This window comes from Oculina patagonica, chromosome 13, assembly GCF_052425735.1.
Source record: "Oculina patagonica isolate OP01 chromosome 13, crgOcupat, whole genome shotgun sequence".
NCBI classification, from domain to species: domain Eukaryota; kingdom Metazoa; phylum Cnidaria; class Anthozoa; order Scleractinia; family Oculinidae; genus Oculina; species Oculina patagonica.
In genome coordinates, this window is record NC_135770.1 from 7584967 (window position 1) to 7611805 (window position 26839).

The window sequence follows — 26839 nt, forward strand, 5'->3', positions numbered from 1 at the left end:
CGCAATAAGTACATTCAAGAGCACATAATATAGAATGCAATACAAATAGCGTAATGTGGAGGAAAGAATTGCAATGAAAGACGATTTCTTAAACCGGCGGCAAACTACCGCTTGAAGAATAACGTTAACTGTAACGCTAATACACACTTTTAGACAATCCGAAATTTTCAAAAAAGCGTCTGCAGTGAAGCAGTAAAAAAGAAACAATCATTTGCTTTTCAAAAAGGGCTTACAAATTATTCTTTGTCGAGTTATAAAAGAACTAAATACTAATCTGAAATAAATGAACGGCCGTAAATAAGTTTTTGTCGATTTCACTTGCGAAAAAAATGTAAAGTGCTACCCAAAGCACTCATGAATGAAAGGCGGGAAAAGACTTTTGATCTTTAAATGGCGAGCTTTTCAAATTGAAACTCGCTAACACAAGAAGACAATTTATCAATTGAAAAGGGGTTTTAACAAATTAGAAATAAATGAACGGCCTTAAAAAAGCTCGACATTTTCACTTGCAAGAAAATTAAAAGAGATCAGTACAAATAAGTCTTGGTGTTACAAACTGCTTCCCAGAAAATCGTGAGCTTTTTTGAACAATTTGTCAAGTAAAAGAAGCCTTTACAGATAGAAATTAGTGAACGGCCATAGACAAAATAACTTGACAATTTCACTAGCAACAAAAGAAAAAAACAGTTATAAACAGATAAGACACGGTGTTATAAACTTAAAACCAAAATATCCTGAATGATACAAGACCCTTTTATCGCGTGTAGAATCCCCCTTGAAAAAAGAAAAACTCTTGCCCGGCTTAATCACAATTGGATTTTAATTCCCCGTGCCCCCAAAATCATTGTATTCAAGAGAAGCGTTGAAAAGTTGGACCTGAACAATTATCTGTTTCCTGTAGCAAATAAGAGATGGCATCCAATCAGCAGGGTAGTCCAGGAATCAGGCTAAGCTCCAAGAGACCAAGACTAAGTACCAACTATGACAAATGCATCAAATGTCAAACAGTCAAGAAACACGAAAAACTTCAAAATGGGATGAAGTCGTCTGTAAACAAATTCATTGAATGTGCTAAACTGAGGAATGATGAAATTTTTAGACGCATTTCTCCCGACCTTAAAAACAGCACATTCGTAGTTCGTAAAGTAAAGTGGCATAAATCTTGTTACAGCACCTACACCAGTAATGAGAATGTTAAACACCAGCGGGCCAGCACACAACATAGTGCCTTGTTATCAGAGCCATCGACATCTGTTCAGCTCCGAAGTTCAGCAACGGCTATCAATTGGGACCTGTGTTTGGTATGCCAACAGGTCAAATGCAAAGGGGAAAGAGAACTAGCGCAGGTTACAATTTCGCAAGTTTATGAAAAATTAATGCATGCTGCCGAGTGCCGCAATGACGAAAAAATGCAGACGAGAATTCGTGGCGAAGATCTAATTGCTTCCAACGCAAAATACCACAGAGGCTGTTATAAGAGATATACAGCTGCCACATCATCGTCTAGATCTTCTCAAGGCGACATCAGCATACAGGAGAATTACGACAGCGCGTTTTTGAAGCTGGTCGACGATATTGGACATAAGCTGATTGAAGAGGGAAGAGCATACGACATGGCGACGTTATTGAATATGTACAAACGCCACCTTACTGATGCTGGAATGGAGAAAGCTGTCGCTGAGATGTATAAAGTTCAAAACTTAAAGAGGCGATTGGTCCATCAATATGGCGAGAAAATAACATTCCATCCACAGTATGAGCGAAATAAATCTGAACTTGTTTGCAGTTCTTCCCTGAATCTTGGAGAAATAATTAATCTTGTTGCAGAGCTGAACGAAATTACAAAAGATTCAAGAAAATCTCCAGAAGTGACCGACACTTGTTCCCAGGTACTGTATCATGCAGCCATTATCCTTCGAAGTGAAACAAAAGATGCCAGTGGAATCGAGACACAACCACTGAACGTATCCGACTTAAGTTTAGAAAAGGCGAAAGAATGTGTACCAGCCAGACTACAGCAATTTTTGAGATGGCTTTTGCAATCTCAGAGAGCATTTGAAGGAGAAGGAGTGCCTATCGAGGAACAGCCAGATTTAGATGAATGTACTCTAAAGGAGACTGAGACAAGAAGCATTTTAGCCATTGGACAAGATATCGTAACGTGCAATTCAGGAGGTAAGAAGAAAATGCCCAAAAACGTAGGCCTTGGGCTAGCTGTAAAAACCCTGGTACGAGGAAAAGAGATTATTACCATGTTAAACCATCATGGCCACAGTATCAACTACTGGGAATGCGAACAGATCGAAACAACATGGGCGGAAATTAGTTTAAGTCAGTTTGAAGACGGAGGGGGCTATTATCAAGCAATTCTGCCTTCCAACATTGACAGTGGTTCTTTAGTTCAATGCGCTGCAGACAATGCAGATTACATGCAGGATACGGTTGATGGAAAAGAAAGTGTGCATGTGATGAGCATGGCATTTTACCAAAAGGGATTCCCAATCGATCCGAAGGACTTGATACCTCGTGTTGAGAAAATTAGCAAGGTCAGGCGACGAGCGTTGAAATGTGCCGAAACAAAATTGTACGAGCTTGAGTTCACCAGTAAGACACCAGTACCAACCTTTGTTAAACAAGTCAAGGAAGATTTCTTTGCACAGTGTGAAGTTGAGAGAGAGAAGCTTCAAGGCTTAAACAGAGCCTGGGTGTTTACCAGAAACACTCCAACAAAGCTGGTAACTGTTGAAGTAAGTCCAACACAAGCAAAGCAGAACGTTCCCGGATGGAGTGGCTTTCACGCCATTATCACCGTGAACAACTCACAGCCAACCCGTATAGGTTTTCCCCCAATGATACCTGCGCCCGTTAAAGATGCAAACACAGTATACACATGCCTGAAAAGTCTTCACAAGACTTTCCGCGAGAGCCTACATCAAGAAAACGTAGTGGTCACCTTTGACGAAGGAATTTATTGTGAGGCCAAGCGCATTCAATGGGCTGTGTCACCAGAACTGGACAATGTAATTGTTCGACTGGGAGGCTTTCATCGAGCTAAGAATTTTCTCGGTGTTATTGGAAAGCGAATGTCAGAGTCAGGTGTTGAGGATCTTTGGATAGAAAGTGAAATATGCGGTAGCAGTGTTGCAGCAAAGATAATCAGCGGGACGCACTATAACAGAGCAATAAGAGCTCATAAACTAACTCTTGAAGCATTGGAGAGGTTACAGTGGGACTCGTTTTTGGAATGGCTAGAAAAAAATGGCGAAGTGAATGAGACAGCTATAAACTGCATCAAAGAAAAGAAACAGAACCTTCTCAGTCTTTTTCAAAAAGGGCAAAGCTTTTTACCGCAACAACGGAGTGAAATCCGACAGCAAGCACTTGAGCTGGGAACATTGTTACTTGAGAAGATTAATCCACTGTTCACCCAGTACAAAGAGTATGGTCGTAAGTGTTCAGCCTTGTTCGCATTCTGGAATGAATACATGGAAATGGTTTGGCTGCTGTTGGACTTCATCCATGGTGACAGAGATGCCAACTGGCTTTTGCATCTCGAAACATTCAATGCAATGCTGCCTTATGACCGAGCATTCGACCATCTAAACTACTTCCGTTGGGGAGCAGTCTACATAACCGATATGAAGTTGATGGAAGAGGTCGCCCCGTCAGTACACAAAGAATTCACGGAAATTGGGTCCCACGCTGTTTCCACAGCATCTTCAGAGTCATCTTTCAATTCGGTCGCACCAGACATGGCTCTAGAGCAAACAGTCAACCGAGATTCGAAAACAAAAGGAGGAATCGTCGGGGTCACAGGCATGGAGGAAACACGAGACAGATGGGCACTCACAGCTCATATGATGGCAGCTGCAACAACGTCTTTCAAAGCCATGAGTGGTATGTTACCAACCTCAAACTGTCACAAAGAACTTGGATCACAAAGAATGGAAAGAGATGAAAACGACGTGCAAAATATCATTCAGTGCATTGAAACAAAATTGGTTAATCCATTTGATATCAGTCAGTATGAGGGAGAACAGATGCCACTAGTAAATATCGCTACTGGGATAGTTGCTCCATCTGAAGTTGCCGAATCTTTACTCACAGCTAAAAAGCAAGGCGAGAAGGCAATGGCAGAGTTTGTTCAAGACAGGCTGATATCCGACAAGGAAAATTTTTGGGATCCTTTGAAAAAGATGAACATTAAAACTTTTCAAACGCTGAACAAGCCCATTAAAACAAGCAAAGACAAACAGGTTCTGAAGGCAATTAACCTTGACAGGCAGGTGTATAGTACACTTCTTGTTGTATCCAAAGACCGTGACATTGATCTGCGAGAAGTGCAATCGTATGAACTTGCATCTGTCCCTCTTTCGTTAGCCAACATGGATGGGTCACTGAGGAAACCAACTAAGAGTACTTTACTAAAGGAACTAGACATGGACAGTCTTGCCCAGGGCACACTCCCTGCTGGTAATCTGCATCAAACAGCGTACATAGTTGACCTTTTGGCAGTAATTCAGATGTTGTCAAAAGGAAAGATGAAAACGTTCGGAGAGCTATCTGACACAATTGCAGCAACTATTATTGCTAAATTCCAGTTCGCTAGCCATGTTCATGTTGTTCCAGACCGATATGACGTGAAAGACTCGATAAAGTCTGGGGAAAGATCCAGACGATCTCAGTTTGGAGTCACAGAAATAAAGATTCAGAGCAGACAAACGAAGTTACCTGCCAGTCTGAAACGATACTTGTCCAGTGGAAAAAACAAGTCTGATTTGCTCACATTTCTCCATTCTGATTGGTGTAAGAATCTCTCATCACAGCTCAGTGATAGGCAAACGCTGATTCTAGCATCACAAGATGGGTCAGCAGTAAAGATCACGAACACGCTGCACGGGGAGGATATAATTCCCCTCCATTCCGACCACGAAGAAGCAGACAGTAGAATGTTTGTGCATTGCGAATATATCGCAAACCAACCACTAGACGTCAGAAATTCTTTCAAGAGGATTGTCATCTTCTCCCCAGACACAGACGTAGCGGTTTTATGCTGGTATCACTTCAGCCAACTGTCTATTCAAGAGCTTTGGTTCCACACCGGTACTGGAAGAAACAGAAGATTCGTTCCTGTTCATGACGCTGTTGAAAAAGTAGGTCCAGATGTGTGCAATCTTTTACCTGCCATGCATGCTTTAACAGGATGCGATTCAACTAGTAACCTCCACGGCATAGGCAAAAAAGGAGCGTTCACATCACTGAAGAAATGTAAAGATGACTTTGATGGACTAAAGAACCTTGGTAGAGACTGTGCAGCTATTAGCGATGAGACTGTGACTGTTTGTTTCAAATTCATCGGACTTCTTTACGGAGAAGCCACTTCAAACTTGAATCATCTTCGGTATAAGCTTTTTACCAAGAAACACCTGGACAGCAGCAAACTTCCGCCTACTGAAGATAGTGCATTGTACCATGTCAAACGAGCAAACTATCAGTGCTTCATTTGGAAACATGCCCGGGAGAGAAGTCTTTCACTAACATCACCAGATGGGAATGGATGGGTCAAGGATGAGAATGGTGATCTAATTCCCAAATTGATGGAGAAGGAGCCAGCGCCGGAAAGCCTTTTGGAACTCATTGTATGCCGGTGCAAGAAAGGATGCACTGCGAGATGTTCCTGCCGGAAAATTGGGCTCTCCTGTACGGCGGCTTGCACTTGTGAAAAAGAATGCAGCAACGTCCGTCAAGATGAAGAAGAGGAGGATCTTTAACCCTAATTAGCCAGGGGGAGACGGAGGGAGGGGTTTAAAATTGCTGAGCAACGTTTTTGTGGCAGCGTCAATCATTTGGTCAAGTAAGTTGACTTTTGTATAGTAACCATGTTTTAAATGGGTATTTTGTTGAAATTCAACTTTCAGTGTTTTGAATCTATATTTATTTTTCCGTTTTCAATTAATTTAAAAGCAATTCGCACAGTTTTGACATTTTTGAAGGATCCAATTTGTCGACCATTTTGAATTGTGACGTCGCTAATGCGTAAAATGACGTCATGAATGACACGTGACGTTCACTTAAGTAAACATTTGGAACTTTGAATACTATTGAGCGAATGCTTTTGAGGATATATGACCATGTGGACGTGGGATGGAATATTGGGGGTTCGGGGGGACAGCACAAAGAGAGAACGTTAGAGCCCCCGTAAAAATTACACTCGGGCTTAAGAGTGTGAAAGACAAGACGAATGAAGTGATTACCATGCAAGAAGAGTAATATTTTCTTAATGCCTTAGATTTAAGCTCAATATATAGCTTACGTGCTTGTCTTAAGTTAAAAGTGTTATTTTCCAATTTTTCAGTTTACTTCAATTCCCATTATTTTACTTTTAAATTATCTTATTTTAGATGTAAAATGTCTTGTTTTTGAAGAGAAAATTGTCGTATTTACCTCAATAGTTATTAACTGATAAATGAAAGACATTTTGTACAAAAATAGAAACAAACGTAAAATGCTAAGACGTTTGTGATTGCGGGTATGCATAAAACCGGGGCAGCCATATTGAATTTCTCAGTTATTAAAAAGTTTGTGACGTCACATGCTGATCACGTGACGTATTATAACAAATTCAAGTTATACAATGCATCAACTACGTCTTGTGAAAATTTCATGTTATGGGACAAAAAAGGTTAATAGTTAAAGCTCATAAACTATTTCTCATCTTATCCCAGATTGTTGTGAAAATTTAGTTTAACAGAATTGAGTAACTCAAGGGGGTGTACTTTAAAGTGCTGTCAATTGCAATGGCCCATCTAGCCCGCTCCACTGCCACCCCAGCTTTATTCTCCAAGGCCTAAGGAACATTGCTGGGTAACTCAAAGTTTGCCAGCTCGTCGAGTAAACGGAACCATTTTTTAACCCCCTTTCCCAGCACGGGCACCCGGACTAAAAACGCTATCCATCTTAAAGACACAAAACGGTGTTCCATATGTCTTCCCCCTATTTTCAAGTTTTCATTACTGCCAAGTAAGTGCCTAGCTGTGACATCACATTTCATATGTTAACAAATGGCCTTCCGAGGTCGTTCGCTTACAATGGAAACAATAACGTGATTGCGCTTCAGTGATTGCTTCGAAGCCTTAGCGTAGCAGCACACTATTTGTGACTGTCCGCGTGGGGCCTGGGCGCTTTATATATGCGACACACTCGATTTTCGACTTTTTCGCTGGCGATGATTTTGAGTACATGCAGTACGTATGATCAGCGGCATGTATAATGTGGAAGCTCTGTTTGTCGTTTGCGATGTCCATTTCACTAAAAGTGCAAGAAGTTAAATTTTAAAATGTGGCCGCTTGCGCTTCTGTTCAGTACTTTGAAAATGCTTTCCAAGAAATCTCTCTTGAGCATGATGGTCAAGTAAAAGTGCCGATGAAAAGGTCTTTTCATCCCTTATGCGCCAGCTCTGATGAATAACGAAATTACGATCGAGGCCTTCTAACAATTCGCTTTCATGATTATTCATTACCAATAATTTTTAAGTAGAAATTTTACTTTCTGAGCCTTTAGCGGGAAATATGTACAGCAAAAACACTACAATGATTATTTGCGGAGGCTCCACGAAAACGTTTCTATAATGAACACTCGCTGAAATGGAACGAGCTTTTGATGTCATCAATTGGTGTTTCTGATGGCTTTGCAATCGAATTTGCACGTGCTTTCCTCAATTTCACTAATTATTATATAAACTAAGCGAATTGCCAGCATTTAACTTACAGAGAAAAATCATCAATTAAACAGAACTTAGAATTTCAGCCAAACTTTGCCTACTATTTGATTACCGTAAGGGGACTTAAATTTTGAAATAAAAAAAATTGGGGTCCCCATATTCGTGTAGGAGCAAGAAGACCTTGTATTTACCGCATAATTCCTTAAAATTCCCTTGCGAGTTCCGGCAAATTACACATTTCCAGTGATAATTTATCTTTCAAACATAAGAATTGATCTGTTTTCGTTACACAGAACTTGATCGCTTCACCCAAAATCTGAGGAAAAAAATGACAGGTCACCACACTCGTTTACGAGAAAGAGACGATTAATTTTTCTCGCGGACTAAGCTGAATAGAAAAACGCCGCCATTTTGTTTATGTGTGCGCGCTAATTACGCGTAAAAATCTGCGCAGTAAGGATGCGCAATGCAATACAGGGCAATAACCTAAAAATGTATAGTGTTTACTTTTAAAATCACTGAAGCGCAATCACGCTATAGTTTCCATTGTGAGCGAACGACCTCGGAAGGCCATTTATTTAAACATGAAAAGAATCGACCAGACACTTAATTGATATGCAGGAAGACACTTTTTCTTTGATTTAATAATAGGAGGTGATGTCATAGCTAGGCGCTTACTTGGCAGTAGTGAAAATTTGAAAATAGAGGGAAGACATATGGAAGGCCGTTTTATTGACATATTAAAAGAAGCGACTAGACAGTTATTACTATGCAGTGGGAATCCCTTCATTAGTATGGAGGAACACACTTATTAGTAGAGAAGAAGGAAGACAAACGGAAGACAGGGAAAGACACTAGCTAGGTATTTTTTTGCTGACCTATTACTACTCCCGGTCCATCAGTCCTCATTAACGAAAGAGGTTCACAGTCAGGAGGTGTTCGCAATCGACTTTAGGTAAGTACAAATAAAAAAAGGCTGAGGCCGATCCGAAGCTTAAGCTTATATACATTAGGTGATGCATTTAAACGTGGCTCGTCATTCTCTTGCGAATTTTGAGTTCAAAACATAGTTTCCCTTATTCAGTTTGTAGCTAGAATGATGGAAATCCAGACTAATCTCCCGCCATCACCCTTTAAAGAAGAAAAAGGCACATTCCATCCGTGACTGTTTCTTATTTTAAAAAAAAAAAAACGATAACGACGACCGACTTTTCCAATCGTTTTACAGACATTTTTAGCCATTTTCAGTCCTACCGGGTCCTACAGATACGTTTTTGAGTTAACCGACAAAGCCTATCAGACATTTGTTCGTAGTCTATAAACGTACTCTTAGTCGCTATCGATGGATTTCAGCTAAAACTGATACTTACTCAGGTTAACTTTTTCACTGTAGAAAATAAACATAGCAAGTTTTAAAATTTCTGCGACAATAATTTCTGTTTTTTAACCCAAATTTCTGATCTAGCCCTTACGTTTCGACAATTGAGAAATACCTTCTTTTGTTCTAAGTCAATGGCATCTTCGATAACATAATCCAAGACGTACTCCCCAAACCGCTCACGCAAAGGTGTTTCATTTCTGAGCGGATCGAGTAAACTGTAAGTGAAGGCCTCTACAGAGTTTGCCTTCTGATTATATTTTTCTTCATCGGCTGTCTTTCTATCTGCCAAGTTACGAAGTTGGAAGCTGACCTGAAATTGAAACAGAAAACTGAAATTAGATAAAAATGAAAGCAGGACAGACATCAAACTGACACATCAGACGACAATAGGGGAATTTTTCCCAAAATTGTGAAAAATGCGTTATTTCATTACAAAAAGAAATAATCAGCTAAACAGAGTCATATTCAGCAAGGGTAAGGTAAAAGGGATATCACTTAAAATCACATATTATTTTAAACTGTTGTCTTCCGTATGATGTGGCCAGACATTTGCGCAAATATTTTTTTCTCAATAGAACATCTACTTAATTTGGGGCTAGACAATGCTAAGTGTTCTTAGCCTTTCACACCAAAGTGGCACTGCAGGACGTTCCTCCAGAATATATATATATTCACACTGTCAAATATTTAACAATTATTAGGCGAAGGCAAATAATTATTTTGGAATAATTTTCAGAGTAAATAAAGAAGTAAAACATAACAAACGTGAAGAACACAAGGGCTTGCTTGCATAAATGTAAACCAGTTTAATAAATTGATGCGAATCAAGTCAATAAAACAGAACAATGCAAAAGAAACGCTGCGAAAAAGACATTTGTCTGGTCAAGTTGTGTTTATCGTTTTAAAATGCGCACCTCCGGTCCATTGAGAAATAGATTTCGGTCACTCGATCTGACACAGCTCATTGGCCGCGTCACTACGGAGCCACTGGTTTACAATCTCTTATTATCTTGTACACGATTTCTTGATAATCTTTTTGGACCAAAAGCCTTGGTAATCATTTTCGAAAATTCCCAGTACTTGTATATCTGGATTTGGAGAAATTTCTTTCGAATGAACGAAAATTACAATCAGCAACTGTCCGCCATGTGAAATGCTATATTCACCTCCCATCGGCAGTGAATATATCGTCACAACCTTATTCACTCCCTCACAGTTTCAGTTTTACACAATTATAAAATTTAACAGCCTCTTGATGAGGACTCCTAATTTTCACTTTAACAATAAACAATCCCTTTATTTCAAGTTTTGAGGCGTGACTAACCTGATTTTGAGTAAACTTCTAAGACGTTTTAATCGTTGAAAATCATAATAAAAAATAATTTGAAATGGTAATAAAGCAAATTCGCTCTACAATATTTGACAATTAAAATTAGGATTTCAATAATCTCTTATATTCACAATTGTATAGTAAATAAACCATATTTTCGTCTTGTCGAGCTTCTCTACAAATAAATTTTTAATCAAAACATTTTCTTACCGTTGTTTCAATAATCTCTTATATAATCTCTTATATTCACAATTGTATAGTAAATAACAAACCAAAAAAAAATTTGCAATTCCCTAACCAAACAATACACTTGTGATATACAATCTTTACTGATCAAACAGAACGAGCTCAGCCTTCGACTCTCTCAGATTTCGCTTTTGGCAATAATCGTCTACAACATCAATACGCTATGCCCACAGTTCAATATAAGCACATTACAGACCTTAGTGAAGCATAAGTATATTTTCGTCTTATCGAGCTTCTCTACAAATAACATTTCAATCAAAACATTTTCTTACCGTTGTGGATCAGACTCGTACCCAGTTGCTATTTACGTGCTTTTTGGGAGAGAGAGAAGATTGGATATGAGGGTGGATTGATGCGCGCAGTTTTGACACTCGTTTCCAATCTTCTCTAACCCCCAGAAACACGTAAATAACGACTGGGTAGAATTGTATTTGTAGATATCTATACTCTAGAAGTCAGAACACTAGGACATGAAGTAGAAAGTAAACGATCTATACACAATCGAAAAATCCAACATGGTGGCCCGACCTGAGTTTGCTGCTCACTTTTTCTGATCTGGAAGCCTATCCGAAAATATATTGCGCACCCAAGGAAGTCCGAAATTTATTGTGCATGGATACCCCAGCCTGCTTTGATACCCGTTGCCCGATTTTACAGATGAGTACAAAACAAACGAACATTTTTTCAGGCCTACCTTTTCACACAAATGGCAACTTGCATTTATTTTATTCTTTTTTAAGCCGTTTTCACTGTATTTTTTACCTCGATAAAATGGGCTATAAAATTAAACAAAGGACACTTAATAAAAAAACTTCGACTGGCCTGTTGGTATATTGGAGGATAACACCCTTGGCTGAAAGTTGTCGTGTCAATGGCACAGTCAAGCCAAGCCTAAAAGCGGAGCTCCCGGTTTTTTACTTTGCCCTTTATTTGAATCTTAATAATACTGCTCCCGTAAATACTCGCATCTGATTGGTTGACAGCAGATCAATATATCCCAAATTGTATCGCTAGCTAAACAATTAAATATTATGACTGTATCGCTCAGAGAATTGCGCCAAAAAAAAAAACGGCTACAGCACTGTCATAACTCGTTTCCAGTCTTCTTCACTCGAGGCTTTGTTTCTGAGAAATCGTCAAAGATCGATCTGAAAACGATGAACGTTGACTGTCCTAATCGACAAATTTAACATGGAACAGAAATTAAGGAATGAGACGGCGTTAAGGTAACATTTTAAGTGGCCTTTTCAACGAATAGCTCACCTTCATTGAATTTCAAAGCCAAGATGAGCGAAACAACGCCGAAAGGACGCCTGGCATATTTTAACGCGTGTGAAGACGAAAAGTAGCTCAATTCAGAAGCTCGTATTTACAGTTGCATTATTATTAAAAGGAAATCGACCTTTTCACTCGGAACAATAAGGTATCCATTGTACTTGTGAACAGATTGGACTATTGCTCTTTTCCACTCGTGGCTGTGCCACTCGTAGAAATTACTAAGAAGTCCTTTTTGTTCCGGCTCGTACAATTTGTCCCTAATTGTTTCTCGAAAAGACCTTTTTCCTATACGAATTTACATTCCACTGACCATAGACAGAAAAAGAATCAGGACTTCACCCGCGATCCAAAGGAAAACCATTAGTTGGTCAGCGGTCAGCTACAAAAACACATGACATCGATGAGCTCCACACCGAGCCCACAATTTGGTCATGTGATACTGGTCAGCAGCTAGACACCTCGATTTGAATGCTGTCAGTGAACCATATCATGGATGTCCAATATTAAATATGTAAGCTGCATGACGTTAACCTTAACGTCAACCTTTTTCTCGGGTATGGTCGCCATGTTGCGCGACGTCCTTGTCGTACGTATGTATGTCGTTGTCCGTAGGCGCACGCGCCCGCGACCCATGCCGCTAGCCATGATGATCATGAAAAATCAAATGCATGGTTCTCCCATTTCTGTGCATGTGTGATTCTCCTATGGGGCTCTGCTCTGGGGCCCTAAAGGCCACTGGGGAGCTCCGCTACTCAATATAAATGTACAAATTACTGAGGTAATGCAATGATGTTTTATAGCAAAGGTTTATTAGGCGGGCCCAGGCCGCTAGCGGCTGACGCTGGCGGCGTGCTTTTGTAGTTGGGGCATTCTGGTTGGTTTACAACGGGTCATCGGCCCCTTGAAATTACCTGCATGGAGGAAGGGATATGGGACGGAAGGATTTTATTACTTGTTGTTTTTTTGAAAGAGATGTCTACGTCACTCATTCTGTTTGGCTTAATACGAGTCATCTGTCATCAGCCACTTGATATTGCTTAGATGAGGCAGGGAGGATGGGGCAGAGGGATTTTATATACATGCATAATATGCATTTTGTATGTGTTTAACTAAACATGGAATCTTCGCTTAGACCACAAAGCAAAATACAGCCGGGCAGTTAGATTGGACTAGTACAAGATATAAACGAGAGAGACAAGTTGTATTTCATGAGCTCTTGTATTATAAAGAAAACAGAAATCTCTGACATCTCTACATTCAAAGCGATGTAAACAATTCAAAGCGGCGTTTGACGGGGCTTACTGGCGGCCGAGTATCGTATATCGGATGCCACGCTTCAGTATAACACGTTTGTTGAATAACAACAAAACGAAATAACGCTACTAGGCCCGTCTATAAAGCCATAGGACTTCCTGTAGATACTTTCTTGTCTTTTGTTTGTATTTTCAACAAATGGAGAACAATAAAAGTGATTACCCACTCTGTTTGGTCCTTCACAAAGTCGGCGTTGTTATAAAATCGTTCCTTGAAAAATATAACCCAAGCCTTTTAAAATGATAGGTTCATGATAGTAGTGATTTTAAAATTTTCATTTTCTGTTCTCGTGCAGTCTTGTAAAGGGATTTCACAATTATTTTTAAAGTTTAAAAAATCAAATTCCATGCGATGATATGGAAAAAAGCTTTTATAAATGGCAACGTGTATTATTGGTCCTCTAGTTTAAGATACAACATTTTAGGCTACAAATACAAGTTGCACTAACAAGTATGGCTTATTCGTAGTTTCCGCCGACGTTTTAACACTTTTTAGCTCACTCTGCTACTTGTTATCTAACTTAACTTTGATTATACACAGATAAATAAATACCTTCATTGACATGAGCAAAGAACTGGATTCGCAGTTTGCTAACGCCCTTGGTGTAATTTCGTCAAAGGGAAATTTTTCGTTTCCTCCCTTGACATTTATCTTTTCCAGCAAATCATCTTCATTTTTCTTCTTATTCTTGTGTGTCTTTAAGATGAACGCCTTGTAGAAAAAGAAATGATCATCAAAATAAAGTCAAATCCATCAAGGTTAATTAAGCTAGAGGTGAGAAAACGTAATAATATATATGCTTACATATCATTGTCTTCTGCATGATGTGGCCAGTCAGTTGGCGCGAATTTCATCTCCTTTTTACTAGAACGCCTATTTTGAGGGCTGTGATTTGATTTTCTGTTAATGCTGTCAAAATAATACTTAATATTACAAGCCTTTCATGCCAAGGTGGTACTGCTGGAAGTCAATGCCGTCAGATATAAATAAATGCCCACATTATTTGGATAGGTGATGGCAAAATGGTTTCAGCAAACGTTCATCCATATTTTTATTTATGATTTTCTTAACAAATAGAGAATAATTTGAGTGCATACCAAAATGCCGTACACTGTAAACGTTGTTTTCGTGTTGCTAAACTTTTGATCTTTCTCAACCTCGGTGTTCTTATAAAATGCTTCCTTGGAAATTTTATTTCACTAATGCTAAATAATATACCAATGCATTTAACATTTTAGTTAATTTCTGTTCTTTTATAGTCTTACAGTTATTTTTGAAGTAAAAAAAAATATATGCGATAATATGAAAAAAAAAACTTTATAAATAGGCGGCCATTACTGGTCTTTTAGTTTTCTTATAAATATAAATGTTTTGGACTAAAAATGCATATTGCATACGTACTTACACAGATTTTATTCGTAGTTTATGCCAACTTTTCTAGCACTTTTTGACTTACATATTTTACGTGGAAAAAATGATTTTTTTTACTTTATTTTTTTTTTAAATTTTACTGTTTCATGTTACAGAGTTTCATTTCAGTGTTCATTGAATTGAGATACCCCCATTCAGACCCTCTTTCATTGGTGGCGAGCCTTAGTGACGCAGCCGCCTAAGCTCTTTTATACAATAGCGGGAAAAATACTTCTATTCTAAGTAAACTGCTGACAACAGCTTGCTGGTCTCGTAAAAAAAAGGAGAAAGGTGTGACGCAAAATGGCTTTGGGTCTTAATGGTCCCAAAGGCAAATCATTCTCAGTAATATTCGCCCGTTGAGGCGGTAAATTTTATCGTTGAGTCAAAAACTCTTCCCGTTGAAGTTAATAATTCGACTTTTGAGTCATACTGTTGTTTGTCCGTCCAGGCGAAAGAAAAGTTTGCAACCATGGATTTAAAATTAAGATCGCTCGTTAAAGCTAACCATTCAACTGTAAAGGCAAATGACTGTTTAGACTTTGAGACAAAATCTCAGTCGATCTGACCCGCTGAGAACATCCATTCGACCGTCGAGTCCAATTGTTTTTCAACCGTTGAGACGAAAGAAAACTTCTCGCGCACAACATAAGGTTTTCGTTCGCTAATTGAAGTTGAACATTTCTCAAAATGCGTTGGTTTTACGAAAGGCGGTTCTCGATTTTTGATCGAAGAACATAAGCATGATTTCTAGACTATGACTGTGACATTCACAGCATAAAATATGGAAAGCGTCGACAAGGTCTCATGAACACGAATGGAACCCGTTATCGTTACCTTTCCCTTGTTCAGTCATGGTGTTTTTCTCAAAAGCTGTTTAGGTCTAAATAAGATTGAGAAATAACATCTTTCATTTCAAAAAGTTTTACCCATCCTAATTTCCCAGCAGTCACTTTCATTTTCGCGGGCTTTTAAGGTGATGTTACACGGGACAACTTGCAACAACTATTTTTCGCTCAACATTGTTGCGCGAAAAATCGTTTACCGTGTAATATGGTACCGGGGACGATTTTTGGCGCATTATTTTACTCGGCAACACGTTGCGAGGTTTTGAAACCAAGTCAAAAACTCGCAACGCAAAATGATGAATATTCAGAAAGTTGACTCGTGTAACAGGGTCGCCGTCAATTTCTCGCCCAACACCTTCCCAGAATTCTGTTTAACATGACCTGAACACGCGCGCGAAATGTTGCGAGTTGGCGTTGCGCTGAAAATCGTCCCGTGTAACATGTATGTTGCCAAGCATTTCACTTTACATTTATCCACATTTATCATTTGGACATATTTGAGCCTGCAGTTGGCAGGACATGTGTCACGCATAAGAACCTAGTATATACACCGAATGCAAATATGGCGGACCACTCGGTCGGTGCCTGGGACGAGCTGTATGAAAGCGAGGATAGTCAGGCTTCGGTGTTTTGTTTTGACAAAAGTCTTGCTTATTCGTCGATCTGGTGTGTTTCTTTTCGTTGCGCCTACGAGTTGCTGTGTTTCTGAATGCCACGAGAAGTGATAGAAGTGTTCATCCGTTTGCCCCTAAGGGAAAAAGTGGATCAATGCAATTCGTTGAGACGAAAGAAAGGAGTTCACGGTCGCCGCGGGAACTATTGAGGTTTGTTCGCTACATTTCAGGTTAGAAGATCGTTTAAATGACGAGCTTATGTGGTGGCGGTGTTCCAGCACGAGTTGCATGGCCAGTACCTTTCCCAAAGTAAAGAAAAGCTCCACTTCCAAGACATCCTCTGTCTAAAAAGAAGTTGTTCGTGTCCGGCTTTGTCCGCATCCGATCCACTCGCACGGAATCGCACGAAACATATCCTAACCAAGTGAATGAAATTCAACTGCCCCCATAGTTTAAGCTAGTGAAAGCATTGAGCCAAATAAGAATGACTTGGAGCTAAATGTGATCGCTTACACATTTTCTAAGATCTTCTAACCTGAAATGTAATGAACAAACTTTATAAAAAGCCGAGTTCCTTCGGCGATGGCGAACTCCTTTCCTTCGTCTGATTTCCCCTAAGATGTGAAAGAGAAAACTGGCAAAAAACCTTTCTCTGCTGTGGAAGATTCAAATATTCCCTTCAGGTAGCATTAACGAACCCAAAAACTCGTAGGAAGGTGAAACTTAACAGGCCAGATCGACACGAAGCAAGGCTTTTTTGGGAAAGCATTGTCAAAACAAAACATCGAGGCCTGACTAGCCTCGCTTTCATTCGACTCGTCCCAGGCAACGACTGAGTGGTCCGCCATATTTACATTCGGTGTATGGCCTCGCTCACCACGAGTCTCCCATAGCTCAGTGGTTAGAGCGTCCAACCGGTATTTCTGGAAGGTCATGGGTTCGACGCCCGTAGGGGGAACTCGGAAAATCTTTTTTCCGAGTATTCAACTTGAGAACGCTTCTTCATTTACTTTCACATCATTGTTTATGTATAACGTAATTGCAAATCACTTAATTACGTCCATTTTACCAGAGGTTGATTTAAAACTCAATCATGCGGGGTAACCGATCTCTGTAGAAGGTCACCGAAGACTCCGACTATTTTCCGAAAATTATCGACTAATTATTTTGTTCAAAGGTCATGCCATGTGATAGATTTGTCTAAATAATGTCGTAGAAAAAAAAACCTTATCTCAAACTCAAACCATCCAGCTACTTTATAGAAAGCTGTGACGATATAAAAGTATCTGAATCTGTGTTTCTATATCAAAGCCAAACTCGTTTCTAGAGATACGGAGCAAAATACTGAATGACTTCGTTTTTCTTTTTTTAGTTTCTCGGACACAGATAATGAGTTGCCGCCTGCCTTTTCTTCACCCATAACAGAAAAAAGGGACCATCAGTCAGTGAAAGGTACTTTGAAATAAATTATCACATTTCCATCTTTTTTAATAATTTTAAGGGCCAGCCTCTTGCCCATTTAAGCCTCGTTGTCGCACCAAAAGAGTAATCAGCTTTAATGCTAATGATAAAGACGATGTCGATGAAGATGACGGTAAAGATTGTGATGATTGTGATGATGGCGTTGCCAGTAACAACGACACCTTCCAGTTATCAGTGAAGAGAAGGGAGACCATCAGCAGCAGGAAGCAGTAGAGTTTCATAATGGGGATTGTCGAGTTCCGATATTTGCTCGTGGGAAGACCGTCATGAGCCCTGTATAAACAATTAAAGCCCTACTATAGATCCTGATCCAGATCTTAACTACAATTTTTATCTTTCGCCTACTTTTATTATAAGATGTTATATTCTATTGTCTTTTGTTTATTTATTCATTTATTTATCTATTTTTCTATGTAGTACGGTTTTTTCTTAGAATTTAAGTGTAAATATTTTAACTTTATGTAGCTTAGATATATTTTAATGTAAATAGTGTCCCCAATTAGTTTTTTTTTAAAGGTAAATACCTCACTGAAAGTATAATAAAGTATTTCATTCATTCATTCAGAATACATTTGTACACAAGTTCCATTGAGAGCCCCCAAAAATGCCACATTTATCATTCATCTGGGTAGCCTCGATAGTGTGGGAGATGTCAAGTGTGACGATGTGGGCAGCTGGCGAAATAGCAGCAATGTGAAATTTCCCAGGCCCTTTCAAGTGATGTTGTTACGCCAGAAACATCATTGAGAGTACTTTCAGGTGGAGAAACCATTGACGAAGAGGAACGAAAGGTTATTCTTAAGCGGGAGTACTACTGTACCGCATAAACCATGATTTATACAAGGACTCCCGGAAACGGATCGGCACTTTCACTGGTGAGTAATTGCTTCGGATGACTTTTTATATCACCTTTATTGATTTCGAGTGGGGACATCATAGTTTAAGTAGTCAGTAAAATTTTCTCGAGTCGATGTTTTCCAGTACAACCGTCGAATTGCTCCGAAGCTCCAAAAGAATGCGAATAGAATAGAATGTAGAATAGAAAATTTATTAACGTGTCAAAATAACCACTTAGCTCGAGAAAACCCATACTAATTTGGGGTCACTAAATGAATAGATTCTAAACGACAATTAAAAAATATTTCAAACTACGTAAAATATCAAATAACAATATAAAAAATTATAATCCTAATCCCAAAAAAATTTAAGTCAAAGAAAAAGGGTAAGTAAGAACCTGTGAGAGCACAATGGAAGAACTGAAGACTTTGGGTGGTCAACACGGAACCAGCGATGCATTTCACACACTGATCAAGGAGAATGGAAAAGTAAGAGGGCTCGGTAAACTCCCCAAAAGTACAAAGCACGATTCATTCCTCTTTGTCTACATCGCAGCAAGGAAGCTCGTCTATAGGAAAGATGCCTGGTATGATTTGCTTCTAGAATGTAAAACACAAAGCCGTTTCCAGGATACCGAGTTTCTTAGGCAAGTGAATGCGCACCAGAGCCAGCTAGTTTTCTGGGTAACAACCTTCAAATTAATGACATTGCTCGTTTCAAGATTCACAACCACCCCATCTGAAGGGAATAATAAAGTGGTTCAAGATTTCAATGACGAAGACACGCAGAAGGCACTCGTCTTCGTTCAATCACTACAGAACGTCAGGAAATATACCTTGAAATGGCAGTCATCGACCAAGGGCCCTACCGTGTGCGAGAGGCCTTTAATCACATCGTCACCTCCCCCGATGACTGGGTCAAAATGACATCGAATCAGTGAAAAATGGCTTTGCAGAAAGTGCACGAGATGAAGTTTTCAGAAGCACGCGACAACAGTCTGACATGCAAACCGTAGGTTGCAAGGAGCGCAAGAAACCCAATTCTAGACCGTCTACTACAGGAGGGAATTGATTGGATTCCCCTTTCCACCATAACAGGAATGACCCAGAAATCGGAAAATATTTTCCAGGACCCAGAACAAAATAACCCAACTCTAAACTCGGAAGGATCAATTCTCATTCCATGCATGTCGGACGCCCAAAACCAACACATCGTTAACGGGTACAGTACAAGCCGAATAGTTTGAAATTGCGCAAACAACTAAAGTCTGTCGATTTGCTCACACACCATTGTCTATGCGGAGCACCAAAAGGTACAGGCAAAAGTCTTCCATAGTTGGCTTAAAAAGCTCAGTCGTACTCAAGGTAGCAGTGCTATCAATTTTTCAAACCTCGTTTTAGCGGAAATGCCACGTGGAACGGGACGAAAGGGCGAGAGACCGCCCCGAAGCGAGGTAACAACAAATCAGACAACCACTGGAGTGACGGCCTCAATCTCCACATTACATCAAGAGACACAGCAAACGTTGCAACAGCATCAGACCCACGTACGCCAGCAACCACACGAAGTGCGGCCAAAGCAGGGGTCACAGCACTCACAGGTCAATCAGCAAACATGTTTGTTATATCCACAGCCGAGATTCAGGGCTTCCAACAACAACATGTTTTATGGCCACAGCGACAAGCAGCAGGTCCGCACCATCTGGCAGTAGACGCACACCAGCATGCACGAAGTCCACAGCAGATAGCAGCAAGGCCACAGCAGCAGATTTCGGGGCCCCAACAACAGATAGCAGGGGCACAGCAGCTGTCAGTAGGTCCCCACCTACAGGCAGCAGGTCTACACCAGCAGGCAACACGTCTCTGACACCTGTCAGTAGGTCCACAACAGCAGGCAATATTTTGGCAGCTGGCAGCTAGACCCTGATCGATTGTGCTAGCAAAATTTTTGGCATAATTTGGACAAACGCGCATATTTTTTTTTTCGTTTTTATAAAAGTAGCACTGCTAGCATAATCGGCTTGTTTTCTTTTCGTATTTTTGAAGGGAACATAACCAGGGTCATGACTTGCTTGGTCTCTGAGATTAACAATTTTTAATTTCTCTCTATGGTTCAGTCTAGCTATTTTCATTCGTCTGGGGGAGGGGGAGAGGATGACTGGATAGGTAGATAGCTAGACAGATTTTACTGGAAAACTCACTTCAGCCGCCGGCGCGGCTGAATTACGAATTATACTACAAGATAAAAAAATAACAAACTATTAATAATTAAAACTATGGTTCATAATGAAAGTATTTCTAAACCTATGTGTCTAACAAATCGGTAGTTCAAAGTATCCCCGAGTTCGTGTGCAGTAAGTGGACTCGTTACGTGGCGGCAGCAGTTTCACTCAAAGCATGTCTCCTCTGTACAGTGAAGTGATACCTGCAGCTACTAGAGCCTCAGCATAGGATAGGTCAGGATATATTATCCGCATCGTGCGCTGGGTACACCAGAAGTGAAGGTTGCAACAGTCCCAGTTCGCGCTCTTACAGGCAACAAATTGGCGTCAAGCACCTTGCAGAGACGTGAGGCAGAGCCGCCTGATAGGCCAAAACCCGCTTAAATTGCTAGAGATCGGAGCCTGAAGCAAACCAAAGGCAAATACAAGACCATGGGGGTATCTAGTTGTCGTCAAAAAAGTTCCATTTCTTTAACGCATCAAAAAGCATACTGGCACAATAGATAAGGGCCTACAGTGGCCGCAGGGGCAGGTGCGCCATGGAAATATACACAAATAATCTTATATCGGGTGTGGAGGAGAGACTACGAAGTAGGCCGTTGTTCCCGAACACTTGATCTTAAAACTTCGTCAATCAAAATGCGACAGTTTAGGAGGCGGAGCTGACAAGTAACAAGTTAGGTTGTTGAGTTGTTCTTTTTAGAGGGTTCACGGTTTATTTTTGGAAAGCAAGGCATATAAAGTCTTAGGAGATAGCACGGCTTTGGCACAATGAAACCGAAGATTGATTTTAAAAATCCATGAATGGCGATTTACCATATTTTTATGTCAAAATATCCAACGACTGTTCACTACTTTTCGTAAAACGTGAGCTGCTTACCAGCCATATCGAAAGTTTGAATTTATCATTTTGATTGAACGAAATACCCGTGATCTGATTTATTTTTTTTATTTAAGTTCCATTTATTTTATTTTTTTATTATTATTTTTTATTTTTTATTTTTCATTTTCATTTATTTTTATATTTTTGCGCACTCCGCACTGGCCATTTTTGGAACAGCCCGAGTTTTATCGAGCAGTGAGTAAAAAAGAAGCTAATCAGAATATAAAAGTACTGACAAATGACTATAAAGCCTTCTTAGAACATTTTGTAATAAAGCAGCACTTCAGAAAGCTTCATTTTTCAAAGGGACAACTGAGGACCTTCAAAACTTTGTTTATGTCTGAAACTTATATGTTGTAAATACTGTACTTTCTACCTAGACTTTAATTTTTGATTTTAATTTTATCTTCATTTTGTATTTTATCATCATTTCATTCTTGTATATAGTAGGTTTTTTAATTATCATTGTAAATTTCTTACATATTATAATTTTATTTTTTGATCATATTTTATTTGATAGCAGGTCCACATCAGCTTAATTCAGTTAATTAGTTGCCTTTTTTTAACCTGCAATACCAAATAAAGTACCAAACAAATAAAGCATATATGTGACCAATGATTTTAACGTCCAATAAATTGACGAGAGGCACAAGGCTGAAAACATCGACTATCAGTATAGCCTAGCTTCAAATTATTCATGAACATTCATATCTTGGATCAAAACGATTAAGTAAACATGAAAAAGAAAATTAAAGAGCAACAAGAGCGGATCGTGCTGGAAAAACTCCTTTGGATTAAGAGCTTTGCAGAACTTTTGCCAAGCAGGGATCGAGGGCGCAAGTAAGTTTTCTTATGTTATGCACGCGTACTGCTTCATTTAGTTGACGTGTGCACTTAGTTCGTACTTCAACGGTTTACATTTAGTTTGAGTTGTTTTTCTTATTGTTTTGTATTGTCTGTAACAGTGCTCACATCGTGGGTGGCTCCTGCTAAAATGTTCTGCAATTGGTATACACTGAACAGAGCCGAAACCAATTGTAGCATTACACGCATTTTAGGCATCCTACTGATGAATGGCTACGGCAATAAGACAATTATAGGAGCGACTATTGTGTTCGTGGACTGTCCCTTTAGAATTGCAATTTCTAAGAGAAAAATAAAACTTCGAAAATAATAATTGAGTCCTCAATATTTCTTGGTAAAGTGAGCGTTTACAGGCGATTCGCTATACTGCCAATTTATTACAAAAAGTTCTCAAACTAATTAATAATTCATCAAGTTAAAACAAAGAAAATCATAACCGTGAAGGAGGTTTGGATACCTGGTCTTAATTAGCATAGATTTTTACGATTTCATTTCTCCGTTTACTCCGTAGTTTTTGTTTTGATTGAGAAGATATATCAAACACTCGACACAGTGTTTTGTGATCCTAACAACTCGAATTTCGTCAAAAATACTCTGCTGCGTATCGTATTTTCATCTCTTTTCTCGGTGTTTGGATATCCTGATGTAACAGTCTCTCCTGTTTGATATATTATATGAAAGTTCGATAAGCTATTCGTTTGCGCCGCACTCCTGGTCACGCAAAGAAGATATGCAAAACAACGGTGGTCAAATGTTGCCATCGAATTTTAATTCATATTTTCGAAGGGCAAATTTGCTTTATATTCACTTCTGTTGTAAAACCAAATGTCTGCTGGTTATAAATTTGTGTTCAAAGTCCGTTTTGGCAAGCCAATGTTATCTCACACATGTTATCTCACACGTACGTGCCGCATTTTATTCTTGGAAGTCTTTTTTTATTTTCCTAGAAACTTCGCGATAACATCTAGCATTCGGAATATTTCAGCTGAGAACATGTTAGTGTCTTTCTTGCGACCTTGGCTACTACCTGCCTTTTATTTTAAAATAGATTCATGGTTAACTATCGCTTAAAGTGGTCGAATCAGTCGAATATACCCAGTTTTCATTGATAAGTCTTTGCTTGCCAAACAAAGTTAGCTGTGTTCTAATTCATTTTAGCGTTCAGACGTCTCCTATTTTCTTCCTGCGTCGAAAGGGAATAGAAGACGTCTGCACGCAGGGTATGTTCATTTTAGGTTAAAGATGATTTCTAGTCCGTACTGCGCAATCTTCGCCTGCAATGTTTATGCGAGTCTCACACGAAGTAAAGTTTACTAGCCAAAATGAAACTTCCAGGACAAACTTACTTTTTCCTTCATTATTAACGCCCGATATCCTTACAAAACGTTAATAATGATTACAAGAACTTCTTAGATATTTCGAACCGACGTTTAAGCTCATCGAGTATTCCTGAACAAAACGACCAGTAATGCCGGACATAGAAATTTCATGTACGCTATTACCGAAGTAATAATAATATCAACGAATTCAAAACAGAAATGAAAACAAACCCCGAGACTGCGCAGTGTCCACTGGAAATCAGCTTTAACATCCGAGAACTTTGTTTATGAGCCTCCTGGTTTTCTTTTGGCCAGTACCCTGTGTGAACTTTCGTTAGACATAAAAAGCTTGAGAGTTGTAAAGTTAAAGTAGTCTGTAGTCTGAAGACTCTTGGTTCCTTCCGCGAGAGCCTCGGCTACATCCCTACCCTTCATTTAAGTTATATTTAAGTTACACGGTCATTTTAAGTAAACAATGAAGAAGAAAAATTGTACAGCCCAATACTTCTTCAGCACGAATGCAGTTCCTTTTTTAAGGGAGAACAATAGCTCGAAATCAATAATACCGAGAACAATAATGCCTACTTAGCTCAATACGCTTCGTCATTGATTCAGTAATCACATACCCTGGTCACGCATATGCTGCAAATAAATACGCCCTTAGATGAAACAAGTGAGCCTACCACTAAATCCTCTGCTGTGGCTTCTCTCAAATGGTATATTTTGTTCAACCAATTCTCCGAATCACTGGCTAGGTCGTCCTACATGTACAAAAATGTAATATTAATTAAGGACGGTGCCTCCTAAATACAAATATCTTTTGCGCGGTTCATGAAATTGCGGGAAAAGCAGATCCCAATAAGGGCTATTGGAATCAAAAAGAAGTAGAAACTCTAAAAGATTGCAGTCCAAAATATACAATGTTATATGCTGATTTTTGGCTTAAAAGTACGTAAAACTATAGTTAATAGTAAATAACAACAAGTAAATAGTTAAGTAAGGAAAGTAAAAGTAAATATTGTAAAGAAATTGTAAGTAAAGAACACCTTCCAGGCAAAGACAATACAATGTTAAGAATACCTGTTAAGAATACTTAACTGTATCTGTGTCAATGTGTTTTTTCTGTCATCATTTCTGTTGTTTTTATTAAGTATTATTATCAATACACGTGACCAAATTGAAAACCGCCCTATTGAAAACACGAACTTTGCGGGCCGCAAATGACTCCTAGCTATAGCGGGCCGTTAATGCATTAACGGCCCTGCAGCTGATTGGTTCTCGGTTCATCATCCGATTAATTTTAACCAATCAGCGTCGCTGACGGGGGAAAACCATTCAGGTGCGTACGCGTACAGCAAGCTTTGAAGTTAACGCAGCCTCGAGCAGTTTCTCGCGAAGCAAATTGTGTTCGGAAAGAAAACTCAACGTCTATTTGTTGTAAATGGAACAAAATGCGGCCAAAAAATCGGATATAAGCAAATGGACAAGATGATGAGACAAAGACAGCAACTTCTTGTTGTCTTGCGAGAAACGAAACATCGTTCACTTGAATTGTATTTCCGGTCGAACTAATTTAGCTAAAGCAGTTGCAGGAATTTTACGCCGAAGGTAAGGTAAGGTAAAGTCTTTATTTAACGAGGGTAGCACTAAAATAGCATAAAAACACTAACAAACCAGTGGCCCTCAATAATTATTTACAATAAAATATAAAAATACTCAGAACAATACGAATATTAAAACTATGGATAAACTATGAAATATTACAATAAAAATACAAGAAATACGAGATAAAATATTAAAAAGGTAAAAAGAGTAAAAGTGTTACTAAATTACAGAATAAAATGATTTAAAAACTGCTGTTCTTTAAAAATTCTCTTCCAAAGAGAGTTCCTAAAAGCTTTAATTGTTGACAATTTTCGCATAGATAGGGGTAGGCTGTTCCATTCTTTACAAGCAGTCACAGTAAAAGTTCTGCCACCTTCAGTTAATCGTTTTATAACTGGATGAACAATATTAAAGTTGGCATATCTTGTATTTCGTGAATGAGTTTCGCTAGTAAGCTTAAGTAAGCTTTTCAGATAGCTGGGTACATGCCCCTGTAAACGCTTGTATATAATGCAGCACTTACTTAGTTTAGCCTGTTCGGTAAATGGTATCCAGTTAAGTCTATTTAACAGTTTGACAGAGTTCGCTTGGCGATCGGCATCTAGAATTACTCTTGCAGCCCTCTTCTGCAGTTTTAGAACACGTGTGAGGGTATGTTTATCACAGCTGGTCCAAACCACGCTCACGTAATCAATAATTGGTCTAATCATGGTGTTATAGTAAAGTAGTCTGTGTTTTAGAGGTAAGCAGCATTTGATCCTCTTTAAAATTCCTATCCGCTGCGACAGTTTTATACATATTTTGTCCACATGAGGGATAAATGTTAGTTCATGGTCGATCTCTAGACCCAAAAGCTTTGCACATTGGACATTTTCAAGTTGCTTTCCATTAACAGCAATAGCAAGGTCCTGGCTAATTCTGGTTGAAAGTCGCTTACCAGTGACGGTAAGCACTTTTGTCTTGCTCTCATTAAGGGGAAGTTTATTTGCTGTTGCCCATTGGTCAACTTCAGAAATCGCTGTAGTCAGTGAGCTTTGTAAGAAATCAACGGAACCATAGTTAGCGGTGGAGGTTACTTTTGTGTCGTCTGCATATAAGTCAATCTGAGCAGAGCTCACATGTAATGGAAGATCATTAATGAAAGCGATGAAAAGCAAGGGACCCAGAATTGAGCCCTGAGGTACACCATGACGAACACAAGCAGCAGGGGATTCTTTGTTACCCATAGATACCAACTGAAGCCTTTCATTTAGATATGATCGAAACCAATTTATTGATTTGTCGTCAAGCCCATAAGCTTGAAGTTTTTGCAATAAAATCGAGTGATCGACCATGTCAAAGGCCTTGCAGTAATCAATTAGAATCATACCACTCACGCGATCATTGTCAAGGTTGAATAGCAGTTCATCGATAATTCCAATAAGCGCAGTTTCTGTACTGTGACTCATGCGAAAACCAGAAATCAAGTTATTGTCCATAAGATAGCC

The 26839-nt window shown here is 39.2% G+C and overlaps 2 protein-coding genes across 11 annotated transcripts in view; one reads left to right on the plus strand and one right to left on the minus strand.

Annotated features, from left to right (window-relative positions):
* LOC144635400 (scavenger receptor cysteine-rich type 1 protein M130-like) overlaps positions 1-26839 on the plus strand; it is a 327613-nt gene that overhangs the window by 118108 nt on the left and 182666 nt on the right. The gene's annotated exons all lie outside the window — the stretch shown is intronic.
* LOC144634914 (uncharacterized) overlaps positions 1-26839 on the minus strand; it is a 203768-nt gene that overhangs the window by 90154 nt on the left and 86775 nt on the right. For all 10 annotated transcript variants that reach the window (XM_078493960.1, XM_078493966.1, XM_078493965.1 and 7 more), the window contains 3 exons: positions 24431-24508; positions 13822-13980; positions 9214-9411 (listed from right to left, as the gene is read on the minus strand). In XM_078493960.1, the coding sequence (XP_078350086.1) occupies positions 9214-9411; positions 13822-13980; positions 24431-24508 (435 nt within the window). The remainder of the gene's footprint in view (positions 1-9213; positions 9412-13821; positions 13981-24430; positions 24509-26839) is intronic.